This window comes from Scyliorhinus torazame, chromosome 6 (assembly GCF_047496885.1).
Source record: "Scyliorhinus torazame isolate Kashiwa2021f chromosome 6, sScyTor2.1, whole genome shotgun sequence".
NCBI lineage: Eukaryota > Metazoa > Chordata > Chondrichthyes > Carcharhiniformes > Scyliorhinidae > Scyliorhinus > Scyliorhinus torazame.
The window spans coordinates 44,692,737-44,719,384 of NC_092712.1; the positions used below are offsets into that span (position 1 = coordinate 44,692,737).

General features: G+C 43.8%; 1 protein-coding gene across 5 annotated transcripts in view; it reads right to left on the reverse strand.

Annotated features, from left to right (window-relative positions):
- LOC140424773 (5'-AMP-activated protein kinase subunit gamma-2-like) overlaps positions 1-26,648 on the reverse strand; it is a 584,455-nt gene that overhangs the window by 125,972 nt on the left and 431,835 nt on the right. For all 5 annotated transcript variants that reach the window (XM_072508165.1, XM_072508164.1, XM_072508167.1 and 2 more), the window contains 2 exons: positions 12,222-12,273; positions 5,047-5,153 (listed from right to left, as the gene is read on the reverse strand). In XM_072508165.1, coding sequence (XP_072364266.1) covers positions 5,047-5,153; positions 12,222-12,273 — 159 coding nt within the window. The remainder of the gene's footprint in view (positions 1-5,046; positions 5,154-12,221; positions 12,274-26,648) is intronic.

Genomic DNA, 26,648 nt, shown 5'->3' on the forward strand with positions numbered 1-26,648 from the left:
TGGGATTTTGAAACTGAAGTTGCAAATAAATTAGGAGTGTTTTCCAGAGGTAGACACGGAAAGTAGAGTTGGGAGGGGAAGGGAAATGTGGGTGGGGAGCGAGACCAGGAAGTGATCAGAGATAGCCTTATCCGCGATTGACACGATGGGAGTAGACAGGTCGTGTGATGGCAAATTCAGAGGGTGGGGAGTCTATTTGCTAGATTAAGGAAGGCAGTGAACTGGGAGGAATAGCATGATGAATTCAGCTTAATTTTATGTTTTCTTTATTTATACTATTTAATATGTCTCAATGAGATCCTGCTTTAACTATTCCATTCTAGATTGTAAAGCATAACTCCTTCAATTGCTCATCAAAGCTCATCCGTTTTAAAATAGAGATTAGTTTATTTGTTCCCCTCTGTAGCCTTTCCAATGTCTAATGGAGAATGAAATGTAAAGTGTAAACCCTTTGTTGACTACCTTTTCCTCTGGAGTTTCCTACAAGTCTACTATCTATATGCTGCCTTTCAGTGCCGTCCACTAAGGAAGCTTCTACCTGTGCACTGATGATACCCAAGTTTAACCAGTCCATCACATCTCTCAGCCCCTCCATGCCTATGCTGTTAACTGCATGCCCAACATGTAATCTTGATGAAGCCATAGTTTCCTCCAGTTAAATCATGGGAGGCTTAAAGCAGTAGCTTTGACTTCATAGAATCAAAGAATTTACAGTGCAGAAGCAGGCCATTCACCCGTTGAGTCTGCACTGGCCCTTGGAAAGAGCACCCTACTTAAGCCCACACCTCCACCCTATCCCCGTAACCCAGTAACCCCACCTAACATTTCTGAAAGGGGCAATTTACCATGGCCAATCCGCCTAACTGCACATCTTTGGACCGTGGGAGGAAACCAGACCACCAGGAGGAAACCCACGCAGACACGGGGAGAATGTGCAGACGCCACACAGACAGTGACCAAAGCCAGGAATCGAACCTGGGACCCTGGAGCTGTGAAGCAACAATGTGCTACCATGCCACCCTAAACATTAACCTGGGCCTCTAGATTACTAGTCCAGTGATATTACCACCACACCATCATCTCCCCTCTCTTGGAGTAAAGTCACCATTGTCCCAGATGGACATAGACTACTTTCCCCTTTGAGGGGGAGAGCTGTCTGGCGGTGATTTAACCCAAGAATCACCGCAGACGATAAGCAGGATCATGAATAACCTCAGCAGGTACGGGATTTGAACCCACACTGTTGGCCTCACTCTGCATCACGAACTAGCTGTCCGGCCAACTGAGCTAAACTGGCCCAATAAAATTTAAATTCTATCACCTGCTGTGGTGAGATTTGAACCCAGGTCCCCAGAGATTTATCCTAGATTACCAGTGACAATGAGAATTTGGCTGATGATGGATAAATGAGAGTTTGGCTCAAGATGGATTGGAACTTTATGGGAAAACAAAATGTTAGATAAAGCTGTGTGTGCTGGAATGTCAAGACAGGCTTTTTGCAGCAAGCTGTAATCACTTCTGCTTTTGCACCAGACAAATTGCAGTAACGGCCTTGGGAATGGTTGCGCTGGCTTTAAAGATAATTATAATTGAAGGGGCTGCCCTCAGCAATGAACCAAAAATGTATAAGAACTGCTGTCAGATGTATTGACTTTGGCTTACTGTTGTAACTCTCAGAGATACAGCGGTCTTAGCACCGGCCGTGAAATAAAGTATACGCTGAAGTAACGAGGTGTTCGACTGATCATTTCATCCGGACTGGCAGCAAAGAATCCTCAACAATACCACTACACCACTACCTCCCCACATTTGGGGAACAAATTCTATCTCCCCCCCCCCTCCCCCTCCCTCAGCTGAACCAGATTTTTCAAAACCTCTGCTTGCAAATTTCTGTTTTTTTTTTATTGTACACTTGTGGTGCACCTTTTTTCTGAGGAATGTTCACAGTTATCAGCAATGCCATTTTCTATTCTCCTGCATAATAATCTAAATAATTGTGCAAATCCTTTCCTGTATCCTAGGCCTTTATTAGTTTCTCTATTTTTAATTCATCAATTTTCGTTACAAGGTCACTAATGTAAATTGTAATCACTGACCCTTCTGGGATTTCATTCAACACTTTAGCTGAAATTTTACTTTTTGTGACCACTGTTTCCTATTTTTAAAATCAACTTTTTTTTTGTTCACTTGTTGCCTGGATCGCTATAGCTTTCAACTTGATTTTCCTACATGCAACCAAAAACTTACTGGCTTTTCAAATCATTAACGTTGGGAAATAACTATCTACTTATCCATGTCGACTTCAAGGCTGCATATCAGGCAAGATATTGTAATCTGGTTGACTCCTCCAGCTCAACCTTAGTATAGTTTCTATTATTTTAATCGCTAATGTTAGTTATCCGTGGCCCCAGTTTGTCACCTGTAGAGTTATTCTTTTGTTTCTCTCAGTACTACCAATCAATGAATCATCCTTTGGCAATTACATTATTAAGCCAATTGCATTGTTAAAGATAGGCGATGATCTTAATTCTAACAGGACTAGACAGGGTAGATGCAGGGAAGATGTTCCCATTGATGCGCGTGTCCAGAACCAGGGGTCACAGCCTGAGGATTCAGGGTAAACCATTTCGGACAGAGATGAGGAGACATTTCTTCACCCAAAGAGTGTTGAGCCCGTGGAATTCATTACCACAGGAAGTAGTTGATGCTAAATCACTGCATATATTCCAGAGGCGGCTAGATATAGCACTTGGGGAGAATAGGATCAAAGGCTATGGGGAGAAAGCAGGATTAGGCTATTGAGTTGGCTAATCAGCCATGATCGTGATGAATGCCGGAGCAAGCTCGAAAGGCCAAAAGGCCTCCTCCTGCTCCTGTCTTCTATGTATCTCTAGCTCAACTACAACTGGACACAGCTACAACAGTTGGCTGTGGGGGAACAGGAGGCTGGCACTCTGCTAAGCTGTACTGAGAATAAACTTAAGGTAACAGACCGGCTTGAGACTTCTTCTTTCACAATATCCAATTATTGGAATTAACTCTGCGCCCTGTGATTCCTTCACAAGGAAAGCTAGTATCCCCCGGATTTCTTTGCTCATCTTGTTTACCCATGAATAAATGGCATCTAGTCCCAGAGCATATTTACCTTCATTCACTTATACTAGTTAGCACCTCGGCCACACTGCTTTCAAAATTCTCCTGTGATACTTGATGCTCTTCAATGATGGAGTAGCAGTTAGCAGTATTCCCTACTAGAAAATGTCAAGGCTGGTAATATATCGCACTGCGAGTCAAAGATGAGAACCCAGGACTGCACATCAGGGCCTAAGCAAGATTAAAGGAGTGTTGCACTATTAAGGGAACTGTTTTTCAATTAGGTTTGTTCGGCAGGCAAGGATACTAGGGGTTATGAAACCAAGGTACATAGATGGAGTTAAGGTAGATCAGACATGTCATAATTAAATGGTGGAATAGATTTGGGGATCTGAATGGCCTCCCTCCTGTTCCGATGTAAATCTAGATTTTGCATGTGGCCTATCCATTCAGATTTGGGAGAAACTCAGACATCCAGTATAACCAGAATATTAATGAACTTCAACAACCAAAGCTCTTCCTAAAAGGACAGAGCACTGATTCAAGTCCTTCTGGAAGATACTATAATCCAGTTTACTGGCAGCTATGCTAACTGTTTCTCTGTAAGGCACACAATAACATGGAAGATGCCAATCCTACCATTCCATAGCTTTGCAATATGTATTTAATTTGGTCAAGGTTATACACTAGTTCAAAGTGTATCTATTTTAAGCTTTTTTACACATATAAATTACATTTCTCTTCATTCTCCCTCTATTTGGTACTCTCTCTGGACCAAATGCCACACAAGTGGAGTGTTAATGTTGCAATCCTGTCACAATGAAGTGCATGTTCTAGTTATAAGCGAGAGCAGCTGTTACGAATTGGGGACTGGTTAGGGTATTACTGTTAAATATGTAAAATAACTGATTCCCATGGTTGGGGGGGGGGGGGGGGGGGGGGAGAAGGGAAGAGAGAGAGAGAGAGAGAATCTGTGCTCTCTGGGTTTTGTGAATAAAAGGCAGGGTCCAGATTCCTTCGTTACTCAATGAATGAGCAGTCAGTTGTAACACAGACCTGGCAAAAACAGTCAAGTTAGCCTCGCCCCAAGTTTCTGCCAGCTCTGGTTTGAAGGCTTAAAGTGTATGCCTCCTGATGTCTGCACTCCACCACCACCTTCTCAAGGGCAATTAGGGATGGGCAATAGATGCCTAGCCAGCAAAACCCTTAGATGAAAAAAAAAGCATTTCCAGCCTCCTGCACATTCTCGATGTTCATCACTGTACCACCGACATTCATGCTTTTAGGTTCCAAGCTCTGGAATTGCCTCCCTGAACCATCCTGCCTCTCCTTCCTCCTTATATGGCTCAGTGTCAAATCTTTTCTGACAGTGTTCCCGTGAAGCACCTGGAGGCATTCCATATGTTAAAAATGCTGTATAAATGCAACGTTCTTGTTGTTGGTAAGAATCTGTTCTCTCTTTTATCTGCTTGCCATGCCATGATTGCCGTAGCATACAAGGCTACGGACCAAGTGCTGGAAAATGAGATTGGGATAGGAATTTGATGGCTGGCATACACATGATGGACAGAAGAGCCTCTTTCTGTGCTGTAACACCCGATGACAGAGACTGGGAAGTTACCATGCAGGAAACTGCAGATGCAATCCACATCCCAAGGCTCTTGTGTACTTTGTTTTGGAACCCTGTTCCCTCCCTAACAGCACTGTGGGTGTATCTGCACCACATGGACTGCAGTGGTTCAAGGCAGTGGCTCGTCACCACCTTCTCGAGGGCAATTATGATGGGAAATAAATGCTGGCTGAGCCAGTGAGGTCCACATCCCGTGAACGAATAAATAAAGCTCCATCTCACTCACGTGAAAATACTTTATATATAAAAAAACAATACCAACATAATGAGCATGACCACAGCTGCCCAGACCCTCAAAATGAAATTTAAAAAACACATCTTACTTGCAATGAAGTGTCAAATACAACAAGCTTTGAACTGGTGGGGACGATGTCATAGCACTTGTGGGATTTCATAAATCTCATATAAATATCACTGTCAGACTCTTCAGCTGTTAGAAAAACAGGAGAAAAGAAAGGTTACAGCATGGAAAGGACATTCCTTCAGCATCTGCACAGCATGACAGCTGCATTACCAATAAAAATAACTATTAGCCCAATAATATCTATTCTGCCCTCATCGCAAAATGCAATTGGTTTCAACACTGATGCTTTCCCTACTCATTGTCAAGATACTGCAGCAGTGTATGTCCAAGCAGGCTGAAGTGAAGAGTCTCATGTGAAATAAGTGCGAGTTTATTTCTTTCACCCTCTGAAGATGTTGATTTGTGCTTTGTTCTAGTTTTGAGCACTTCATTGCAAAAATACAAGCCTCCAATCAGTGTCAGGAAACCACTTGACGTGGAGTGGGGGTGTTCAGCACATCCTGTCTGCGCCAGCCATCAAGCAGCTATCTATTCTAATCCCATTTTCCAGAACTTGGTCTGTAGCCTTCTGTGCCTTGACGTTTCAAGAGCTCATCTAAACGCTTATTAAATGTTGAGGGTTGCTGTCTCAACCTCCCTTTCAGGCAGTGAGTTCCAGATTCCCACTGCCTCTGGGTGAAAATGTTTTTCGCAAATCCTCTCTAAATCTCCTGGCCCTCACCTTAAATCTATGTCCCCTGGTTATTGACCCCTCAACTAAGGGGTAAGGTTTCTTCCCATCTACCCTAACTACATCCCTCAATTTGTTCCACCTCAAAAAGGTTCCCCCTCAGTCTCCTGTACTCCAGCCCAGACAACATCCTGGTGAATCTCCTCTGCACCCCTTCCAACGCAATCACTTCCTTCCTATATAGAGTGGCGACCAGAACTGCAGTACTCTAGCTATGGCCTAACCAGCGTTTTATACAGCTCCATCATAACCTCCCTGTTTTAATATTATATGCCTCGGCTAATAAAGGCAAGTATCCCATATGCCTTCTTAAACACCTTGTCTACGTTATGCTGCCTTCAGGGATCGTTGGACATGCACGTCAAAGTCCCTCTGGTGCGCAGTACAACCTAGTGTCCTATCATTCATTGTGTATTCCATTGCCTTGTTAGTTCTTGCATCACCTCACACTTTTCAGGGTTAAATTCAATTTGCCACTGTTCTGTCTACCTGACCAGCCCATCGATATCATCCTGTAATTGAAGGCTTTCCTCCTCGTTACTTACCACACCACCAATTTTCATGTCATCTGTGAACTTACTGATCACACCCCTCATATTCACATCTAGAACATACACTACAAACAGCAAGGGACCCAGCATCGATCCCTGAAGTGCACTGCTGGACACAGGCTTTCAGTCACAAAAACCATCACCCACTGCCTCCTGCCACGAAGCCAGTTTTGGATCCAATTTGCCAAATTGCCCTGGATCTCATGGCCTCTTACCTTCTTGATCAGTTTCCCGTGTGTGACCGTGTCAAAAGCCTTACCCATGTAGACTACACCAACTGCACTGCCCTCACCTACACACCAAGTTACCTGCTCGAAAAATTCAATCAAATTTGTGAGACATGATCTTCCCCTGACAAAGCCACGCTGACTATCCTTGATTAATCCTCACCTCTGCAAGTGGAGATCAAGTCTGTCCCTATCACTGATGTTAAACTCACTGGCTTGTAATTACCTGTTCTTTTCCTACTTCCTTTCTTGAATAATGGTACATTAGCAGTTCTCTAATGCTCTGGCACCTCGGAGGGGATTTGAAAATTAGCATCAGAGCCCCTACAATCTCCTCCCTTGCCTAAGTGCGCTCCCTTAGTAGCCCAAGGTACATCTCATCTGGGCAGGGGGATTTATCCCCTTTAACCCGACGAACACCCCTCCCTCTCAATGCTAACCTGTTCAATTATTAACAGACTCCATCCTCCCTGCTTTCTTCAACTACATTTTCCTTCTTCATAGTGAATTCAGATGCAAAATATTCATTGAATACCCCCCCCCCCCATCATATCTGAAGACTCTATACCCCAGAATATTGAGCTGCCAGTCCAGTCCCTCCCTCAACCATGTCTCTGTGATAGCAATATCATATTCCCGTGTATTAATCAATGCCCTCAGTTCATCTGCCTTACCTGTAAGACTCCTTGCATTAAAATAAGTGCTATCCAGCCATGCCATATTCCCATGCTTTTAACCTGTCTCTTTGAACTGGCTTCCAGATGGACTTAGTTTGTCTTCTATATTTGGCTGTGCACTTTACGTCCACAGAGACCCCCCCCCTCCCCCAAGAGCACTGCAAACCTCCCCGCAAGGTTGTTAGGCCTGTTCCAGTTCAGGTGCAACCTGTCCTGTACAGGTCCCACCTTCCCCAGAAATGAATGTAGTGATCCAGGAAACTAAAGCCCTCCCTCCCACAACAACCCTTCAGCCACTCATTTATCTGCTCTATCCTCCTGTTCCTATACTCGCCAACATGTGACACCAGTAGTAATCCAGAGATTACAACCTTTGAGGTCCTGCTTTTTAATCTGTCACCCAGCTCCCTAAAGTCTTGTTGCAGGCCTATGGCACAACGCCTTCCAGAGGAGACGTTAATCTGAGGCCCCCACCTGCTCTCTTTGGTATCACAGGAAATCCCAAGGCACTATTTTGAAGAACAAAGGAATACTCTGCAGTGTCTGAGCCAATATTTACCTCTCAACTAACAAAACTATCACTTAACCACCAAAACAAGTTACCTCATCATTGTCACATTGCTGAGCAGAGATTAGCTTCTGTGTTTCCTACAATTCAGCACATTGTAAAAATTAATTTAATAATAATAATAATAATCTTTATTATTGTCACAAGTACACCTACATTAACACTGCAATGAAGTTACTGTGAAAATCCCCTAGTCGCCACACTCTGGCGCCTGTTCGGGTACACAGGGAGAATTCAGAATGCCCAATTCACCTAACAAGCACGTCTTTCGGGACTGGTAAGAGGAAACCGGAGGAAACCACGCAGACACGGGGAGAACATACAGACTCCGCAGACAGTGATCCAAGCCGGGAATCGAACCTGGGATCCTGGCCCTGAAGAGCATCACTGAAGTTTGTTGATAAGATTATGAAATTAATCAACTTCAGTTCAGTTAATGATAACCTTAATACAATTTGAATGTTTGGGGAAATAAAATAAGAGTTTTGGTGGATAGGAGGAATGCAGTGGGTCGTCTTATACTCTCCGACAGGATGCTGTGCAGAAAACATGTTGGGTGAAGCTGAAAGGTTTGAAATGAGAAGAGGTGATAGCACATTGAGTTAAAGATGGCTAGAATGAAGGAAACAGGAGGGCAGGAGCTGATGGCAAATTTTCAGAGTAACTAGAAGGAGGCAGGTTCCACAGGGTTCTGTTCTGGGGCCATTTCACTGCTTTGGGAGAGGGACCACAGCTGTATGCCATTCTGGGCTTCAGGAATAGGACAGATGCTGAGGCAATAGAGAGGATACAGCGTAAGCTTACTAGAATGCCGAGTGGTATGAGGAACTACATGCAAGAAGAACTTGCTTTCATTAGGAAAAGGAAGGGGTCATTTAATAGAGAAACAGGTTTCTAGTGACTGAAAGAACCAAAACAAGGGAACATGGATAATTAAATGTTAGAGCATTAGGATAAACAGGAGAAATGTTTTTGCACAAAAGGGTTACAATTGAAGCACGAGCCAATGTCAACATTACAAAGGGGTTTGAAGAAAAAGGGAATAAAGTGACACGTAGACGGAGCGAAAGTCTGAAATTAGTGCTACTGGCCTTCTGCAGAAATAATATCAACACAAACTGGTTTGGACCACAGCCTGTTCTCATTGTAATTCGATGTTATTCTATTTTAGTCATGTTGTAGTCAAAGATGGCTAATTTTGTATATGCACTGATGAGTCAGGTGCGAGTCATTTTAAAAATAAGATCCTCGACGTAATCCCTAGTCTAGGGTGAGCTTGCTGCTCTTGGCAAATAAGTGGCATTATAATGGGTCTCAGCATGGGGGACATGGGGAGTTTTTTTCAAATTGCATAAATCAAATGTCCCTACAGCTGATTGTTGTCCAGTGACTTCTAACAGAAATCAGCCACACTGATCTGGTCTGGAGGAGGGATTGGTTTGGGGCACCACGGAGGGGCTGACTACATAGGTCATTTAAAAATTATGAAGGGGTTGGATAACATAAACCTAGAAAAGATATTTTCCACTTGTGCAGGGAGTCCAAAACTAGAGGGCAGATGGTCATTGTGCCTACTGAGGCTGAGTATCATTTCCAGAATGACAAATTCCTAGTAGTAGGTCAATGAATGACCTTAATGCAGTCAGGAGGAGCAGGCGAAATTCAGAGATGCGTCCCAATAAAGATTGGAGAGATAGATAAGGGTGGGACATACTATGCAGGCTTTCACACGTAGATTGAGCCACCTGGGGATGAAATATCGGATAGCAGCCAAGTGCCTATGAAACCTTAATCAAATATGAGTCAGCACTTTCAGGAGAATAAAAGCAGAAAACAGCACTCAACTCCAGAGGCCCACAGAATGGCTCCAAATCAGCTATTAAAAAAAAAACTGTCTGTAACATCCAACGTTTTCAGTAGCGTAACTGATACCTGCTGTTGAGAAAGAAATCATGATTTTGATTGATTCCCACTCCAGAAGACCATTGAAACATTTTTTTGCGGAAGGGGTCAAGGGAGAACTGGCTGAACAGAAAGTAAATTTACTGAACGGTAGAGCCTGGTCACTGTTTGTGCTGAGTCTGCACGTTCTCCCCGTGTCTGTGTGGGTTTCCTCCGGGTGCTCCGGTTTCCTCCCACAGTCCCGAAAGACGTGCTTGTTAGGTGAATTGGACATTCTGAATTCTCACTCAGTGCACCCGCTGGAGTGTGGCAACTAAGGGCTTTTCACAGTAACTTCATTGCAGTGTTAATGTAACATTAACACTAATCTCTTCTGATAAGTCTTTTAATCTGCCATCGCTATTTTGTGCTAACTTTCTCCCAAGAACATGTTCTCGTCAACTCCAAGCACATGATCCTAATAAACCAAAATCACTTCACATTTACTCCTCTTGGGAAGAATTATTGCTCAGACTTAATACACTTTTTAGGAGCAAGTGAAGACAGTAATTGGATCGTCAGGCATTTTCTCTCTCCCTCGCACAGCACATTTTAGAAATTAACCACTGCTCTTCAGCTATGGTCAGGCATTTCATTTCTGTTGGATCAATACTGCGGAGTGGATAATTAATCGGATAGTGCAAACATGTTCAAATCAGCCATATATGCCCACAGAATTCCAGAACAAAATACATTGGCATACCAGCTGTATGTTTATCAAATTGGAACTGTTGAAAGGAAGTACTAAGCTACAATAAACTACAAAAATAAAATTAATTTAAAATATTGAAATGCAATTTTTAAAAAAGTTCGGCATATTCTAATAAGTTGACTTTTGCAATTACATATTAACTTAGAATTCAATTCATAAAGCAGATTTCCAATGGAAAACTGAACTAAACTCTTGTTCAAAAGCTAACTTTTATTCAAGGTTTCCATCTCTTCATTTTAGGAATTCCAATTTCTAACCAAACATGACCAATTTGTCCGTCAGTTTGCACATTCTCCCCATGTCTGCGTGGGTTTCACCCCCACAACCCAAAGATGTGCAGGTTAGGTGGTTTGGCCATGCTAAATTGCCCCTTATTTGGAGAAAAAAATAATTGGGTACTCTAAATTTCTAACCAAAAATATACATGACCACTCTTCGTTGAAAAAAATTGTTTTTTTAAAAAACACAATAAATCTGGCATTAATCCAACTTTTATGCAGCAAAACAGGTGTCATGCTTTTAAATGCCGTAGCATTTAATGCCTACCTCTCGGTACCAACTCAAGAGGTAATGATTACCCTGGCAAGCTGCAAAGTCTGTGTCATGCAATTATTTCTGAATCTTAATTTTTCATTTTCTTAAACTTCAGCTCACACCTTGTTGCTCAATGATCTGCTTTAATTTCATGGCTTCAGAGGGAAAAGAAGAATGGCCCCTTCCAAGCAAAGTACACAGTTAGCCGATCAATGGTTACACTTTACATAAACACGTATTTTCCTTCCAATTAAAATTCACAGTTCTTACTCAAACATCCCAGATCACTAGCAACAGGACACAGCAAATACCAACTGAATATTTCAGCATAAAGTCAAACAGATGAACAGTGAATCCCTGAACATAGAACATACAGTGCAGGAGGCCATTCGGCCCATCAAGTCTGCACCAACCCACTTTAAGGCCTCACTTCCACCCTATATCCCCATAACCCCATCTAACCTTTTTTGAACAATAAGGGCAATTTAGCATGTCCAATCCACCTAAACTGCACATCTTTGGACTGTGGGAGGAAACAAGAGCACCTGGAGGAAACCCACGGAAACACGGGGAGAACGTTCAGACTCCACGCAGACAGTGACCCAGCGGGGAATCGAACCTGGAATCAGAGTCTGGTGTGCAGCAAGCACCAGTGCCACACAACCATATACATTAACCAAAATTTGCAGGAAACAAGGGAAATTGTACATTTCATTAAAAACGTATTGATTAAACACCTTAAATATTCGGCAAATGGTGTTTAGATACGTGAATGGGCAGGGGAAATATCAAACATTAATAAGGGGGGGGGGAAGAGAAGAGAATAAAGAAACACAGTTAAGCGAGATCAGGTTAAAAATTGGCAGTAGCACTCTCTCCCTCGCACACACTGGGTGCCAATGCAGCTTTGTACCAACACGGGTCTCTCAAGTTCACACATGGGCATCGGTCAAATAACACAAACAGCTTGAACCAACAACACAAGATGTTAAATGCATAACCCTACACCATCCATTAATGTGGTGCGGAGATGGTGATTTATAAATTTAAATACAGAAAAGTGTGTGCAGGAGAGCAGTGTGCAGTGATGGTGGTAAGAGGGGAAAAGGACAGATTTAAAAAAAGAACAAGGGGGGGGGGGGGGGGTATTTAGACAACTCTCATCTGTGGAGCAAACATGTCCTTTGACAACAGAGAGTGAATGGACCCCAGGCCCAGGGAGCCAGCCTGCCTGTGGGGGGTCAGGAATCTCACCTTCATCCTCTAACTCCAGCTTCTCCAGCATTCCTTCCGCCGAGCTTTGTACCTGGGGGTGGGAGAGGAAGAGGGCGACAATAAGGAGGGGAGAGCGGAAACAAAAGAGACGATTAAAATGTATAATCCGTGTGTCTGAGCAGAGCGGCGCTGACGCTCCCTCCACCCCCTAGGCCTCCCTCCCTCCACTCGCCGATCCGCTCCCGACCAACCCGGCGATCGATTCCTCCCGCCTGAGTCCGGCCCTAGCAACGGAGCAGCCCACCCACCGGGAACACGGAGAGGGGTGTTGGGGGGAAAGCGCTCTCTCTCTCTCTCTCTCCAGGCAGGGAACCTGGTCTGTGACCAACTCGGTGCCAGTCAAATATTTCTTGGCTTATTGTGCTTTCTTGCCCTTTCGTATCCGCGAACGTTATGAAAGGAGGTTCGAATACATAGTGTGCGTGCAGCCCCCCCCCAAACCGATATTGGAACAGCCCGATTTGCTGCAGTCATAACGTGAGGGGGGACTTTACCTGGGCCTCAGTACAGATAGGTACACAGTGCACTCAATACAGTGGAAGCTGCTTTAAAAATATTACACACTGCATTAAATACATTGCACACTGCATTAATTCAGTGCATTAAATACATTGCACACTGCATTAACTACAGTGCATGTTGCACACTACAAAGTGCGTTCAGTACATTGTACATTGCATTAATACAGTGCATTCAGTACATTACACTGCATTTAATAGTGCACACTTCATTAATGGCAGTGCATTAAATAGTGCACACTGCACTGAAGATTGCATTAAATACAGTGCACTAAATACAGTGCACGCTGCATTAAGCATATACACTGCACACTGCATTAAGCATATTGTTCACACTCCATTAAATATATTGCACAGAACATTAAGTGTATGGAAATGCATTCACCCAACGAGTGGTGAGATTGCAGAACTCGCACCACAGGGAGTGGACAATGGAAATAGTATAGATGCAATTAAGGGGAATCTAGTTAAGTATATGAGGGAGAAGGGAATACCGTAGATGGTGATGAGGAAAGATGGAGGAAGCTCACGTGCCAGGTCAAAACCGGAATGGGTTGGTTTGGCTGAATAGTCTGTTTCTGAGCCATTTAACCTATGCAATATGCACATTGCATGAAATACATTTTAAACGGCCTTTATATATTGTCCACTGCTTTAAATGCATTGCACACTGCATTAAGTATATGCGTAATGCTGCATTAAACATGCACAGATATAAACACTGCATTGCCAACCCTACAGGATCCTCCAGGAGTTTCCAGAAGTTAAAGTCAATCTCCAAGACAGGACTGCAAGAAACCCAGGTTAAATTCATGGCAGTATGTCATGATATCTATATTAACATATCATGCTGCAATCACACACACACACTGATGGACAGGTAGACAGACCAATCAACACACACACATCACAGCCAATCATCAGTGAGAGCACGCACTATAAAACAGGGAACACCACAGTTCCCGCTCATTCTACCAGGAGATAGCTCAGAGCACAGAGCTCACAGCGTGCCACTCAGAAGTACAACATGTGCTGAGTGCCTCTCTAAGATAGTGCTAGGGCTGGGTCCACAGGTTAACTGGTGAAGTACGAACCACAGCCAGAAGTTAACAGTTGTTATTGTACAGAATAATAAAACAGAGTTGTACCATCTACAACCGTGTTGGTCCGTTTGTGTATCGGAACACCCAACACGACACAGTATTTTAAGAAATGATGAGTTTTCTTAGTTTCATTTGTTACTTATGCTCTTTGGCAATCACCCAATGAAGAGTATGGGAGTGATTCTCCGAGCCCCGCGCCGGAGAATCGCAGCAACCGCGCCACGCCGCCGGCGCGCGATTCTCCAAGGTGCGGAGAATTGGCGCCATTTGCGCTGGTGCGTTTGGCCGCTGTCCGCGGCTGGGCCGCCGATTCTCCGGCCCGGATGGGCCGAGCGGCCGCACAGAAAAAGCAGAGTCCCGCCGGCGCCGTTCACCCTTGGTTGCTGCCGGCGGGAACTCTGCGCAAAGAGTTGGGGGGGCAGCCTGTGGGGCAGGGGAAAGAGCTCCTTCACCGGGGGGGGGGGGCCTCCGATGGGGTCTGGCCTGCGATGGGGCCCATCGATCGGCGGGCTGGCCTCTTCCCCCCCTCCCCCCGGGCCCTACTTTGTTGCGCGGCCGGCCCCCGAACCCCCACGCCATGTTGCGTCGGGCCGGGGCCGGCGCGCTGAAGAAGTCCCCCGCGCATGTGTGGGTTGCCGTGGCCCAACTGCGCATGTGTGGGTTGGCGTGGCGCCCAGTTGGCGCCGGGATGGGAGGCTGGAGAGGTGTGAACCGCCCCAGCGCCGTGCTGGCCCACTGGGGGTCAAAATCGGTCATCCCCGCACCCGTTTCGCGCCGTTGCGTCGCGCCCTATGTTTGTTTCCCAATTGGTGTGGAAACATGGTTTTCCTTTATTAAATAAATTTAGCGTACCCAATTCATTTTTTCCAATTAAGGGGCAATTTAGCGTGGCCAATCCACCTAACCTGCACATATTTCGGTTGTGGGGGTGAAACCCAAGTTAACTCCACATGGACAGTGACCCAGAGCCGGGATTGAACCTGGGACCTCGGCGCTGTGAGGTGACAGTGCTAACCACTGCGCCACCATGCTGCCCAGAACGTGGTTTTTCTGTTGGACAGGATCATGGAGTCAAGGCGGTTGGAGACAGGACACCATGTGGTTAAAACCTGCAGAAATACATCTAACCAGAAAGTGCTGGAAAAAGCGCAGTAGATCTGGTAGCATTTGCGGAGTAAGAAAGAGAGATAACGTTCTTCGGGAAAAAAAGAGTCATATTGGACTTGAAACATTAACTCTGTTTCTCTGGCCGCAGATGTGCCCAGATCTGCTGAATTTCCCAGCACTTTCTGTTTTTATTTCAAATTTCCAGCTTCTGCAGTAATTGTCTTTTATTATACATCTAAGCAGAGTTGGCAACCCCAGATAATGAATGATGCTGGTATTGCCATATATACTCATGTGAAGGTCAAGTTTCTAAGACTAGCAGCACGGAGGCGCAGTGGGTCAGTCCTGCTGCCTCATGATGCCGAGGTCCCAGGTTCAATCCCGGCTCTGGGTCACTATCTGTGTGGAGTTTGCACATTCTCCCTGTGTTTGTGTGGGTTTTGCCCCTACAACCCAAAGATGTGCAGACTAGGTGGATTGGCCATGCTAAATTGCCCCTTAATTGGAAAAATGAATTGGGTACTCTAAATTTATTTTTTAAAAAGCTTCTGAGACTAAACCTTTAGCCAAAAAGTAGGGGTTGGCTTTTCACAAGTCGTAGTTTTGAGGGTTTGAAATCCACCCTCTTCCATCGTCTGGCTATTGGAGAGTTGCTAGGTTGGAGGCTGTTCCCACCAACTCTGCCACCAACAGCGGCACAAAAGGAGCCAAAAGGTATTTGTACTATTGAATTTTTATTTGTGTGGGCTGGTTTAGCACAGTGGGCTAAGACAGCTGGCTTGTAATGCAGAACAAGACCAGCAGCACGGGTTCAATTCCCGTTCCAGCCTCTCCGAACAGGCGCCGGAATGTGGCGACTGGGGGCTTTTCACAATAACTTCATTGAAGCCTACTTGTGGCAATAAGCGATTATTATAACAAAATTCATGGCAGTCTCATCCATGCTCCCAGTACATCTCCAACTATTCGTTTGTACATATTTGATTATAAACCACTGAAATACGAGAAGCCTGTCATCAAGTTGGAGACGCTATGAAAGCTTGTATTTTTTTTCGCAGCACCAAAGCGTTTCTCTTCATAAACCTGATACACCACCCAGGGCTGGTTTTCTGAAATTCCTAATTTTCTTGCTTGTTTCAGGGCAAACATTTGAATAGATCTTTGAGAAACTGAGAGTCCATCCTGCCGATTTTAATTTGCGTACATTGCAACTGCAGCCCCATGCTCAGCTTCCCTCTGTAGGTTCATTCTGACGCATCAGCTTAAGCTGCAGAGAGACCTACCCCCAATGTCTAATGTTCTTCTCCAATATCTTGAATTCACCAGCTGCTGCACAATTATCTGTCTGCTCTATGTATATGCCTGGTCTGTACGCAGAACAATACTTTTCACTGTACCTTGGTACACGTGACAATAAATCTAAATCAAATCAATCTCAATGACTTCAACGGGGCTGTGTATCTGTTCCTTCTTGACATCATGTTGCTGTATTGGTGGGAAAGCAGCATGCCCTAGTGAAGTGGTAGCCGGCAGCACGTGTTGACGTGTGCAGACCACGAGGAGCTGAACAACTGCCTGGGATGGTTTGCTATCCTACGATTCTATCAATGAGTAAGTCTGCACCAGGGTGTGTTTGAACTCAGCGGCGGGCGGGTGGTAATTTCAAAGAATTTGGATTATTTGACCAAAAAGCCAGGGGTCAACTTATACATGAGATATACGAAAAGTAAATGTTTTTTTTGGCCAAAAGCTGGGGTTGACCTTTACACCCAGTCAACCATTAAACAAGTTAAACCTTGGTTGCCCTGGGAACATTTCGAGTCAGTAGGTAGGGATAGTAGATTTCTATTTCATCCTGGCTCACAAATTATCCAATGTATTTTACAGGGGCGGCACGGCACGGTGGCACAATGGTTAGCACTGCTGCCTCCCAGTGCCAGGGACTCAGGTTCAATTCCAGCCTTGGGTAAAAGCAAATTACTGCAGATGCCGGAATCTGAAGCAAAAATAGAAAATGCTGGAAAATCTCAGCAGGCCTGGCAGGATCTGAAAGGAGAGAAAAGAGCTAACGTTCAAGTCCAGATGACTCTTTTGTCAAAGCTTTTTCTGGTCTCAAATCCTCCCTGCCTGTCTCCATATCTGTTAAACCCTTTTTTTAAATCAGCAATATATCTATCTCCTTCTTGCAACCATCCAATGATTCAGACTCCACCGCACTATGGGGCAGTGAGCACTACAAATTCACCACCCTCTGCGAGAAGCAGTTCCTCCTCAATAGCCCCTTAGTGTCACAAAGATCTGCAGGTTAGGTGGAGTTATGGGGATAGGGCGGGGAATGAGACCTGTGTAGGAGGGTCGGTGCAGACTCAATGGGCCGAACGACTGCCTTCTGTACTGTAGGGATTTTATAAGTCAATTTTACAACTCGCCAAGATGCAATCTGAAGTCATGATCTCGAGGCTGCAATACGCTGCAACAGTCTTTCTGCATGTGGCCATTTTACTTAAGTAAGCATACAAATACTGCATTAGGTAGATACCAAAAACTCATTTAGATATACATACTGAATTAGATATGCACATGCATATATATATATATGTAAAACATAAATTTACAGAAGGTATTAAGTGTACATATATACATACCAATTTGGTATTAGGTATATATGCACATTATGTTAAACATATATCATATTGTATTATGTAAAGAAACGTGCATTGGAAATATACACAATGTACAAGATATTGAGCGAAAGCCGTCTGCATCTTAGTCACGTACTATATATTACATTTGATTTTTACATATACTTGATATAATGAGAGGTTATTGCATTTCAACCACTCTACACTCGTCTAAAGCATTAGATTCTCTCTCTGAATTGGATAATGATTGACCTGCTACTTATTCAGATGTATAATCTGCATTGGCTAGTGAAAACTGCCTGGACAATAAGAAAGCTGACTACACCTCAATCAATGAGCTACGCAATGCATTAGGTAATGGAAGACAGCAGTCTGAACATCAGCTACCAAAAGGAAAATCACTGCACTCAAATGGAGTAGAGTTCAAATAATACGTACTCATCCTTGAGCCCATCTCGAATCCCATGTCCTCCAAGCAAGGTACCCCACTTTAAAGCGGTGGAATTACTCTCTCATCATAAGAACAATACATGATAGAAATACAGCCAGGGCAGCATGTGGTTAGCACTGTTGCCTCCCAGCACTGAGGTCCCAGGTTCGATCCCGGCCCCGGGTCACTGTGTGACGTTTGCACATTCTCCCCATGTTTGTGTGGGTCTCACCCTCACAACCCAAAAGATGTGCAAGATTGGCCACGCTAAATTGCCCCTTCATTGGAAAAAATTAATTGGGTATTTTAAATTTATTTTTTAAAAGTATATAAATACAGCTATACTAAGTCTTAAAGTCTGGTGATGTTATGTAGAAACATTGCACATCAAGTTTATCATACATATTTCAAAGCATCAGTAATGCATCCCCAGCAGAAATAAGCAGCTTTTTTTATGCAAATCCCACTGACACACGCTATCTTACATCTCAAGTGTCTAACACAATATTTCAAAGCAGTGATTCTGCAGTCTCACAATAAACTGGACTGAACTTCAAGCTGCAGGCTAAAGCCACCACAATCCAGGACGGATGCTTCCAATGCCCTATAGCAATCACAAGCATGGCGGCTCACAGAGCTATCCAAACTCTGTAACATTGGCCTTACTGTAAAAAGCAGGAAAATCCAATGTCCACTTCAACAATCTCCCCCTCCATCCGTGCTCAGATTCCAAGAGAAGGTGGCATATACTCAACCTTAAATTACCTCAGGTTTCATCGCTTAAAATGCTGTACGGTTGTTGTCAACAGTTCAGTATTTCACCATTCTGATAACTGGAGATATATAATTGGAGACCACATATATACTGGGGATAATGTTTATTATAAATAGGAGTGACATCATCAAATGGCAGGTGCGTTATTCAGGACAAATAGAAATGAGGATGAACACAAATAAAACTTGGATTTGACTGAATTTACACCGTGGAAAGGACAAAACTATTTCTTTTTTTTTTAATGGGACAAAACCATTTCTAATTCCTCATCCCTTTATAATGGCAGAATGTTACAGCACACAAAGAAACTACAAGCATTATCAGGCCTGCAACTGTCCAAGGAGGATGGTTGCATGGTGGCTATTTTATTGGACTGGTAATCCCGAGGCTCAGGCTGACATTCTTGGCCATGGGTTCAAATCCCACCACGGCAGCTGGTGGAATTTGAATTCAATTAGGGGCTGGTTTAGCTCACTGGGCTAAATCGCTGGCTTTTAAAGCAGACCAAGGCAGGCCAGCAGCATGGTTCAATTCCCGTACCAGCCTCCCCGAACATGCGCCGGAATGTGGCGACTAGGGGCTTTTCACAGTAACTTCATTGAAGCCTACTCGTGACAATAAGCGATTTTCATTTCATTTCATTTCATTAATTAATAAATCTGGAATTAAAAGCTAGTCTGAGTAATGCAAGTATGAAATTGCTGTAAAAAGCCATCTGATGGAGATAAAGGCACTTTCCTTGTGTCATGGGAGTGTACCTTTAAGAAATGGGTGTTTATCAAATAGCTGCAGTGATGTCATTGTGTGGGTGGAGCTGGGTTGTGTCTCTGGCTTTTACTTTTGTTTTGAGCTGGAAGCTGTTTGTAGCTTTGTGTTTTGCTTTCGTTTTAGGCAGTTGAACGCTGAATTCAGACAAGGAAGATTCATTTTATCTCTCTCTCTGTATGTTAAAAGGAGTCCAGATTACTTGATAATTTAAAAGTGATAACTGTCTTGTGTAAAGAATTTATACCTACTGCTTTGTTAAAAAGGGTGTTTGGCTTATGGATGTTGTTAGGAAAGTTATTAAGGGTTACATATAGAGTACTGTATCTGTGGGGGGTAGTTGTGTTGGTAGTTGATAAAATGTTTACTGTGTGTTTATAAAATGTTAACAATTCATAGAATAAACATTGTTTTGTTTAAAAATACTTAAGATCTCTGTTGCATAACATCTGGAAAGTAGGCCCTTGTGCTCCTCATAACCAAAATCTATTAAAAGTTGTAGGTCAGGTAAACTCCATGGCATACTTCGGAGTTTTCTAAACCCTGGCCCATAACACTTGCTAAACCAATGGCTGGTTTCAAATGTCATTATTAGACCATAAGACATAGGAGCAGAATTAGGCCACCAGGCTATCGGGTCTGCTCCGGCATTCAATCATGGCTGATATTTTCCTCATTCCCATTCTCCTGCCTTCTTCCCACAACCCCTGATTAATCAAGAACCTATCTATCTCTATGTTAAATGCACTCAGTGATTTCATCAGCAACCTGATTTGGCCTTGAACTCCCTCCCTAACAGCACTATGGGTGTACCTATGTCACATAGACTGCAGCGGTTCAAGAAGGCAGCTCAACACAGGAGCTCAAAATTGGGGCAGCACGGTAGCACAAGTGGATAGCACTGTGGCTTCACAGCACCAGGGTCCCAGATTCGATTCCCCGCTGGGTCACTGTCTGTGTGGAGTCTTCACGTTCTCCCCGTGTCTGCATGGGTTTCCTCCGGGTGCTCCAGTTTCCTTCCAAAGACATGCAGGTTAGGTGGATTGGCCTTGTTAAATTGCCCTTAGTGACCAAAAAGGTTAGATGGAGTTACGGGGATAGGGTGGAAGTGAGGACTTAAGTGGGTCGGTGCAGACTCAATGGGCCGAATGGACTCTTTCTACACTGTATATTTTATGTTCTATGTTCTGACACCACCTGCTCAAGGACAATTAAGGATGAGCAATCAATGCTGGCTTATGCCACGATGTCCTCATCCGCCAAATGAATTGGGGGAAAAAAAAGTTCCTGTTTCTTATTCGTAATAATTGAGCAAAAGAACTACATGGTGGAAGGCAGGAGAAATATATCAGGTGAACTCTTATTATGCACTGTCAATTTGATGATCTCCACGTCACTTGGAAGTACTAAAATTTGTGACAATTCAACAGATTTCTGATTCTCCATTTCACCGTATTTTCAAATCCAATGATCATATCATATATTTCTTTTTTTGGCCCTTGTTCCGCACTGTAACCAATCACTGTTGATGTACCATTTGTCAATGTCCTCTGTCGTTAATTCTTTTGTCTACTGTGTATGTTCCCTTGGCCGCAGAAAAATACTTTTCACTGTACTTCGGTACATGGGACAATAAATATCAACCAATCAGCCAGGCAATGGATGTCAGAGGATTAGCAGGATTTATAATTGTCCTCAAGTTACAGGTGACAAATCCTCGGCAACAATACTATTTAGAAACATTCCCTCAGGGGAGGTGGTGGTGTAGTGGTATTGTCGCTCGACTAGTAAACCAGCCACCCAGAGTAATGCTCTGGGGACCCAGGTTCAAATCCTGCCACCGCAGATGGTGAAATTTGAATTCAATAAAAATCTGGAATTAAAATTCTAATGATGACCATTGTTGTAAAAACCCATCTGATTTACTAATGGAAGAAAACCTGCTGTCCTTACCTGGTCTGGCCTACATGAAGACTCCAGTCCCACAGCAATGTGGCTGACTCTTAACTTCCCCTTCAAGGGCCATTATGGATGGGCAATAAATGCTGACACAGCCTGTGAAACCCAAGTCCCGAATAAAAAAATAACATAAGGAGGCTATCTTGGGTGGTTTTACAATTTTGCTAAGAAACCTTCTGTTTGCATGGCCCTGATCCAGAAGCAGCCTGAGCTGCAAGTCCATAGTTATTATTTGGCTGGGCAACAGACCTAGAGTTTAGTGCCGCAATTTTAACTGTAGCTGTAATCCATGCCTTTGTTCCCTCTAGACGTGACTATTCTAAATCATTCTTGGCTGGCCTGCCTCACTCTGTCCTTCCTAAACCTGAAATCATCATAAACCTGACTGCCAGTGTCTTAACTTGCACCAAGTCCCATTCCATCTCATAGAATAGAATCATAGAATTCCCACAGTGCAGAAGGAGGCCATTCAGCCCATTGAGTCTGCACCGACCCTTGGAAAGCACACCCTATCTAGGCCCACACCCCACCCTATCCCCGTAACCTACCTTAACCTTTTGGTCACTAAGGGCAATTTAGCATGGCCAATCCACCTAACTTGCACATCTTTTGGACTGTAGGTGGAAACCGGAGCACCCGGAGGAAACCCACGCAGAACACGGGAGAATGTGCAAACTCCACACAGACAGTTACCCAAGGCCGGTTTTGAACCTGGGTCCCTGGTGATGTGAGGCAGCAGTGCTAACCACTGTGTCACCTTGCTGATCTGCTTAGCTCCTGAAATGAAATGAAAATGAAAATCGCTTATTGTCACAAGTAGGCTTCAAATGAAGTTACTGTGAAAAGCCCCTAGTCGCCACATTCCGGTGCCTGTTCGGGGAGGCTGGTACGGGAATTGAACCGCACTGCTGGCCTTGTTCTGCTTTACAGGCCAGCTGTTTAGCCACTATGCTAAACCAGCCCCATTGGTCAATCAATGCTTCAATTTGAAAATTCACATTCTTTTTTCAAACCTATCCATGGCACCCCCCCCCCCCCCCCCCCCCACCCACCCTCCCTGTCTCTATAATCTCCTCCTGCCACATAACCCTCTGAGATATCGGCACTGATTTAATTTTGGCATCTTGAGCGCCTCCAATTTTAATTACTCCACCATTGATGCCTTTAGCTTCCTGAGCCTAAACCTCGACATCTCACTATCTCGCTTTCTTCCTTTAAAAATCGCTACAGCAAATGACCTCTTTGACTAAGCATTTGTCCATCTGTCCTAATATCGCCTGATGTGACTCGGTATCTGATTTTGCTTTATAATGCTGCACAGGTACTTTAGGACATTTTACTGCATTAAGGGCAATTCCAAGTGTATGAAGACAAAGTTGGCCAAAGTCAACTGGGAAAATTGGTTAAAAGGTAGGATGGTAGAGGAGCAATGCCAGACATTTGAGGATATGTTTCAATAACTTTCAACAGAGATATATTCCAAAGAGAGAGACTTTGTCAGAAGGATGTGCCACCCATGGTGAACTAAGGAAGCTAAGGAGCTGTGCAGACAATGCTGCGAAAATTAGTCAGAAGTCAGAAAATTGGACAGATTTTAGAACCAGAAATAACTAAAAAAATAAGGACTGGGAAATTAGAATATGAGTCAAAGTTAGCGCGAAATATAGAAATAGATAGTAACAGTTTCTACAAGTATTTGAAAAGAAAAAGAGTAACCAAAGTGAATGTGGTTTCTTAGAGAGTGAGACTGGGAAATTAATAATGGGAAACAAGGAAACGGTGGAAGTGTTAACAGTTACTTTGTGTACGTCCTCATAGTAGAAAACCCGCACATCCAGACATAGGAACAGCTTCTTCCCCACAGCTACTAGACTCCTCACAGACTTCCCCACAGCTACTGGACTCCTGAACGACTCCCCCTCGGACTGATCTGTTCCCTGTAAGAACACTATTCACGACGCCCTATGCTGCTCTTGCTCATGTATTTGCTTTGTTTGGCCCCTTGTTCCGCACTGTAACCAATCGCTGTTTGTCGATGTACCATTTGTCAATGTACTCTGTCGTTTATTCTTTTTTTGTCTACTATGTACGTACTATGTTCGTTCCCTTGGCCGCAGAAAAATACTTTTCACTGTACTTCGGTACATGTGACAATAAATCAAATCAAATCAAAGCAACACACAAGAACACAAGAAATAGAAGCAGGAGTAGGCCACCAGGCTCTTCAAGCCTGCCCCACCATTCAATATGATCATGGCTGATCTATGCCAGACTAAACATCCTTTTCTTTGCCATTTCCCCATAGCCCTCTATTCCTCGATCTATTAAATATTTATCCACCTCCACTTCACATACTTCTATTGATCCAGCCTCCACCACCCTCCGGGGCAGAGAATGCCAGAGATTCAGCACCCTCTGCGATAAGAAATTTCTATGCACCTCAGTTTTAAATGACCTGCCCTTAATCTTGTAGCTATGCCCCTTGTTCAAGACTCTCCCACTCGTGAAAACATCTCACCATCTACTCTATCAAGACCCCTCAGGATATATTTGATTATGGTCATCCCTCACTCTTCTAAACTCCAAGGAATACACACCCAGACTATTTAGTCTCTCTTGATAGGACAACCCTCTCATCCCAGGTATTAGCCTGGTGAATCTCCTTTGGACTGCCTCCAATGTTACACTAGCCTTTTTTAGGTAAAGGGATCAAAACTGTAGGCAGTATTCCAGGTGAGGCCTCACCAACACGCTGTACAATTGAAACACAACCTCCTTATTTTTAAACTCCAACCCCCTTTGCAATAAAGGCCAAACTGCTACTTGCCTTCTAAACTACTTGTTGCACCTCCCTGTTAGCATTTTGAGATTCATGCACTAGAACACTCAGATCCCTCTACCTCACTCACCTGCAGTCTCTCTCCATTGGGGAGGTGATGGCATAGTGGTACTGACACTGGACTAGTAAACCAGAGACCCAGAGTAATGCTCTGGGGACCCAGATTCAAATCCCGCCATTGCTGATGGTGAAATTTGAATTCAATAAAAATCTGGGATTAAAAGTCGATCGATGAAACCATTGTCAATTGTCGTAATAACCTATCTGGTTCACCAATGTCACTGAGGTCACAGATGGAAATCTGCCATCCGTATCTGGTCTGGCCTACATGTGACTCTAGACACACAGCAATGTGGTTTATTCTTAACTGCCCCCTCATGGGCATTTAGGGATGGGCTATAAATTCTGCCGTAACTTGCGATGCCCACATCCCAGGAACAAATAAAAAAAGATAATAATCTGTCTTTTGATTCCTCCTACCGAAGTGCATGACCTCACACTTCCCCCCCATTTGCCAGGATTTTTCCCAGTCACCCAATCTATCTATATCCTGTTGCAGAATCACAATATCCTCATCACATCATTTCCTTCCACCTATTTTTGTGTCATCAGCAAATTTGGAAACCTTACATTTCTGTTCCTTCCTCCAGGTCATTAGTGTAAATAATGAACAATTGTGGGCATTGGACTGATCTCCACAAATTACATCTTTCCACTCTGAAAGTGAACCATTTTTTCCAACTCTCTGTTTTTTATGTGACAGCCAGATTTCAATCCACACTAAAACACTTCCTCCAAATAAATGGGCTTTTATTATATGCACCAGCCTCTTATGCAGCACCTTGTCAATTGCCTTTTGGAAATCTAAATACACTACATCTACTCCCTGTTACATCCTCAAAGAATTCAAACAAATTAGTCAAACACAATTTAACTTTTGTAAAACCATGTTGACTAGGTTGAATTATTTTCAGGTTTCCTAAATGATTAGCTATTTCCTCCTTGATTACTGACTCCAGCGTCTTGTCAATAATAGATGTTAAACTAACTAACCTGCCTTCTGCCTTTCTCCCTTTTTGAAGAAGGGAGTCACATTGGGATTCCAATCTTCCTGTACCCTCCCGGAATTTAGCGAGTTACGAAAAACTCCAACCACTGGGTCCACTATCTCTACAGTCACTTCCGTTAAAACCCTAACGTGCAGCTCATTGGGTCCTGGTGACTTGTCTACCTTTAGCCTCTTGAATTTCTCTAATACTCTCTCCCTTGTGATTGGGATTTTTGTAAGTTCTACCATGTTATTTGAAATCAGCCCATCTGATATCTTGGGGATATTTGCTATGTCTTCCACGGTGAAGACTGATACAAAGAAATATATTTAGCATATCCACCATTTCTTTGTTTGCTGTTATTAATTCACCAGCCTCGTTCAGTAGAGGTTCCACTTTTACCTCAGCCGCCCGCTTCTGATTTATATATTCATAGAAACTCTTACTGTTTGTCTTTATACTGCATGCAAGTTTTCTCTCAAAATTCATTTTCCCTTTTTTTATGAGCTTTTTAGTCTTTTTCTGCTGGATCCTAAAAACCTCCGAGTCCTTTGATCTACCACCAAAGAGAAAATGCTGGATAATCTCAGCAGGTCTGGCAGCATCTGTAGGGAGAGAAAAGAGCGAACGTTTCGAGTCCAGCTGACCCTTTGTCAAAGCTAAAAGACAGTGAAAGTGGGAAATATTTACACTGTGGAGTGAGAATGAAAGATGAGTCAGAGCCACAGAAACCAAGGAAACAGAGTGTTAATGGCAGTCCCCAGAGAACAAAAGGTGTTAAAGGCCAAATAGCAGAGAAACTAACATCAGAGGGTAAGCTGTGCCAGATGTAGATGTGGGGGAGGGGAAGGGGGAAGTAAAGGGGAGAAAAGGTTCCAGTGAAGCTCAACGCAAACTGGAGGAACAAAATCTCATCTTCCGGTGAGGCAGGTTACAGCCTTCCAGTCTCAACATCGAATTCAACAACTTCAGATGATTAACACTACCCCACCTTGACCCCTTTATTTTCATCCCATTTCATTTTAACTGTCTTTTACCATTTCTTTCTTTCTTGTCTTTCCTTATATATATTCCCCCCCACCCCTATCTTATCCCCCTTTCCTTACCTTTTCTCCCGTTTGCTTCCCCCTTCCCCTCCCCCCACATCTCCGGGCTACCAAGGAGGCAAAGGCCAAAATGTCAGCCTCTCTTGCCCCCTGGACTCCAGGGTCTTCCGACA